Here is a 4,526-nt window from a genome sequence, read left to right as displayed (position 1 = left end):
CTCATGCCACCTCTGAGCCTCATTGAATGTCTGAAAATGTACCTACAAGCCACTTTTGTATTCTTCTGTGCCACCTCTGTAGTACAAATAAATTTTTCATTAATACTAATTTCATGATTGGTAACTTATTTGTCTTATTCTACTTATTATATTGTTTTAAATAGAAATTTTAAAAAGCTTATAAGCATAAATATTTGAATTTGACAGATGAAAATGATGCCATTGCAAAGGTAAAAAGAAAATGCCCGTGTAAATCACTTGACCTCATATTAGGAAGGCTAATTTTTTATCAGAATTTGATTATTGATCAGAAGGTGCTCCTTAATTTTTTTAAATTAGGAGGACAAGCGCTCTTGATTACAAGAAGAAAAACACTGCTTTTAAACTGGGTGTGTGACAGGTATGGGGTTTGGCCGAGGAAAATTCAGTCAAAATATTATTTTTTTTTTTTTTTGCTTTAACCCCTGACTACTACAACAATTATTACAACTTTTGTTTAAAAGAATAATCACACAATATGCTATTTCTTCCATGTTTTAATTTGAATGGTAAACCCTTTTTTTGCCAAAAAAAATGAATAACAGTGCTTGTCGCTGGGTGACAAGCTCTTGTAATATGCGGAGAACATTTTGAAAATGACAACTAATCAATATAATTTTATAATATTTTTAAACCTAAATATTTTGTACCCTATCCGTGAAATTCTCTAGCCGTAAAGGCTATCTCTCCCGGGTTTTCTGCAACCATAATGCGCGCGCATCCTGAATGTTTACAAACCGGTAATTGGTCTATTGACTTGTAATTTGGACAGAAGTGGCATTTTAAAATTAAAACACCTTGATGCATTTGTTTTTTAGAAAGTTGCAGCATTTCACTTGACATGACGTTAATGGATCATCTGGAGTGGTGTGGATTACTTGTGGATTATTGTGAGGTTTTTATCAGCTGTTTGGCTCTCATTCTGATGGCACCCATTCACTGCAGAGGATCCATTGGTGAGCAAATGCTACATTTTTCCAAATCCGTTCCAATGAAGTAAAAAGCTCATCTACATCTTGGTTGGCCTAAGAATGAGTACATTTTCACCAAATGTTCATTTTTGGATGAACTATTCCTGTAATTATTGTTTGTTCAAATTGTTTTTTTTGTGAAATAAAAACAAAACTAGATTAACATTTGAATTTGTAATACACTTCAATACTTTGAAACTAATGTTCAGCCAAATCTTTCATTGACACCCCCCACCCACCCACTGCCCAGATGTATTATGTAACATTACTTTTTAATGAAGAGTATGTACATTATTATTATTTTAGTGCATTTGCAATATACACCATAAAATATGTAAATACATTTAATATGGACCTATACACTGTTGTTGTTGTAGGCCAGGCCTTCTAGAATACTGCTGCTCCTAGTAAAGTATAAATTACTGTTCTTGCTTTTCAACAGGAGTTCGATAAGAAGTATAATCCGACATGGCATTGTATTGTGGGACGGAACTTTGGCAGTTATGTTACGCATGAAACGAAGCATTTCATCTACTTTTACTTGGGTCAAGTGGCCATTCTGCTCTTCAAATCGGGCTGAGGGAACAGCTGTCGTTCATGAAAGTTGGACATCAACTCCAAACTTGGACTGTGATGCACTGATGGCTTGAGCCACACTCTCTATATACACACACACACACACACTTACATTCTCTCCCACATACACACTCGTGAATTTAGCTATAGAGGCTGTGCATAAATGCATGGACCGTGTATATTGTTTACTTTGTATATGTTGCAATACAGTCAATTTTTTTGCTTTCTGTAGTTGCACGAGTTGACGCAACAAGATGATTTTTGTTAGTTTTTTCCAAGTCCAAATTTGTTTTGCACTGATGTTGTAGAATTAAAGAATGATGTCATACATATTTTGGGTATAAAGTGAATCTTTTTTTTTTTTTTTTGTAGATCCAAACAGGATTGTCTGCATTCCGTTTCTAGTTAAAGGGTTAGTTCACCCAAAAATGAAAATTCTGTCATTAAGTACTCACCCATGTGTTGTTCCAAACCCGTAAGACCTTCGTTCATCTTCGGAACACAATATAAGATATTTTTGATGAAATCATAGACTCCCATAGACAGCAAGGTAACTACCACATTCAAGGTCCAGAAAAGTACCAAGATGATCGACAAAGTAGTCAGTGTGACATCAGTGGTTCAACTGTAAAGTTATGAAGCTACGAGAAAATAGTTTTCTTTGTGCAAAAAAGTAAACGACTTTATTCCACATTTTCGTCTCTGAGTCACTTGTGGACGTGCGTTCACGACAGTACCATTGGTGCTTTTCTGGACCTTGAACGTGGTAGTTGCCTTGCTGTCTATGGGAGGGTCAGAGAGCCCTCAGATTTAATCAAAAATACCTTAAATTGTGTTCCGAAGATGAACGAAAGTCTTACGGGTTTGGAACAACACTGTAATTAATGACAGAATTTTCATTTATGGGTGAACTAACCCTTTAATGACTATTCCTACCCCCAGTTATGTGATGTAAAATGAAATTATGGTTCCTCTTTTTTGCATTATAATGTAGCATGATCAATTTTCTTAATTTGCCTCTTACTGAAGTGTAGCTCAAGAATTTAACAAACTTCACTATCTCAGGAGACAAGGGCTCTTGGTGTGTGCATTTTTGCTGAGATGGGGAGAATGCCGGCTGAGTTCAATTACTAATGAGCAGACCTTTCTGGAAACAAGGGGCCATTAATATGATACAGTACCTCTTGAATTTCAAGGACACACATTTACTAAAGGCGTTGCAGCTTTTATGCCCATTTTTATGAAAGTGTATATATTTAAACATGTCAATGGTCCCCCGCACAAACCCTTTGTCATGACACAAAAGCCTTCCTGGGTGAGCGACGGTCCCACTCTAAATATTTTATACAGTGCAGAGTTCAGTCTTTTCTGGAGCTCTGCCTGTTGAAGACGATGTGGTGTGTAAATGTGGCCAGACTGCTATCTGCTGTCCATGTTTTCAAATGCAGTGATGTAACCAGTCAGGAGAGAAATTCTTTTCTACAACATAAATTACACGAACCACACTCATAAATTAAAGACCTGCAGGAAAATTCATGAGGGAACTTAAAATGTAAATAAATATCACTATTTAATAAGACTCAGTGACAGATTTTGACAAACAGTTTTCTTTCCTATGTTGACATATTTCCAATTGAAACAGTCAGTGGGTGGTGGCGAGCGGTATGGAGTGCAAGAGCGCTCGCCCACTCATTCCCCTAAGTGTTTTGACATTCATTGTTTTCACAGGGATATTTTTTTTTAAGTATTTTCCTAAAGCGTTATAAGCCATGAACCAAACTAACCAGTCACATTACATACTTTCATTTGAAAAAAGTATATGAAAATGGGAGAAAAAATATGACGGTACAAGAGTACAGTGAGGAAAAGAATTTCACAAGAAGCCTTGTGAATGGCAACGTACCAAATATAACAATCAAAAACAAGAAATATAAAACTATCTCTTTAAAGATGTTGATTATGTGTATATATATACTCCTAAAAGTCAATACATATGCACTCCTAAAGGTTTTCTATTTTTTTTGGAAACCAGAGAAAAACCTTTAGAAGTACACTTGCATATGTTTAAAAGGCTCAACAGTCATGCAGAGCTGGGTAGATTACTTACAAATTGTAGTCTGTTACTAAATACACATTACGTGAAGACAACTGTAGTTGGTAACGTAATCTGACTACTTTTTACAATTACTTTCAGTTTACTTTTTTATCAAACTTGTTTTAAACTTACCATTAAACGCACCATATTGATATAAAAAAGTAAAGAAAAAGAAAATATATTCCATCTTTTGCTATCAACATACAATAAAATGCATTACAACATATGCATTATAAAATGCACAAAACCAGGGTTTCCCTAATTGGGTTTAAATGTAGGAAATACAGCGAGTTTGTGAGTGGATAAAAAGCTAATAAATCATAAAAATGTCAAATAAAACTAATTTAAATACTTGAACCCTAAAAATATATTATATTTGTTTACCTAATGTGACCATTAACTGACATCAGAGAATCATATGACCCCTTTAATTTTTTTCGGAATCTGATTACATAATCTACCCAACTCTGCAGACATGTACTAAAACCGCCAACTAAATCTCACGTCAAGACAACACAATTAAATAAACTTAAACTGCTCATAAAATTAAAACCGTCTAAGACCGATATTGTTGATTGGACTGGTCTAAAGTGGCAAGACTCTGCACCAGTCAAATTTGTTCCCGCGCTTTTCAAGGTGAGGCTTCGCTACGGAGAGAGACGGAGAACATGAAGAAACGTCAACGGTGATTTTGCCCCCAAACCAGGGTACGAAATAAACAACTGCTTAAGTGTAGGGATGGGCGATACCACTTATTTTGTTTTCAATACGATACCGATATTTTTCAAGGCAGTATCGTCGATATCGATACCGATTCGATACTTCTGCACTAAACTTTTAAATGA

The 4,526-nt window shown here is 35.3% G+C and overlaps 1 protein-coding gene across 1 annotated transcript in view; it reads left to right on the top strand.

Moving 5' to 3' along the window:
* The window catches only part of LOC107587227 (dynein light chain 2, cytoplasmic), an 11,860-nt gene extending 10,143 nt beyond the window's left edge, over window positions 1-1,717 (top strand). The window contains exon 3 of the mRNA XM_016274924.1: window positions 1,453-1,717. Within this exon, the coding sequence (XP_016130410.1) occupies window positions 1,453-1,590 (138 nt within the window). The 3' untranslated portion in view covers window positions 1,591-1,717. The remainder of the gene's footprint in view (window positions 1-1,452) is intronic.
* Window positions 1,718-4,526: the final 2,809 nt, after the last annotated feature.

This window comes from Sinocyclocheilus grahami, unplaced genomic scaffold (assembly GCF_001515645.1).
Source record: "Sinocyclocheilus grahami isolate Dianchi unplaced genomic scaffold, SAMN03320097.WGS_v1.1 scaffold91.1, whole genome shotgun sequence".
NCBI lineage: Eukaryota > Metazoa > Chordata > Actinopteri > Cypriniformes > Cyprinidae > Sinocyclocheilus > Sinocyclocheilus grahami.
The sequence above is the reverse complement of the archived record's forward strand: the minus strand, read 5'-3'. Positions and strand labels throughout refer to the sequence as shown.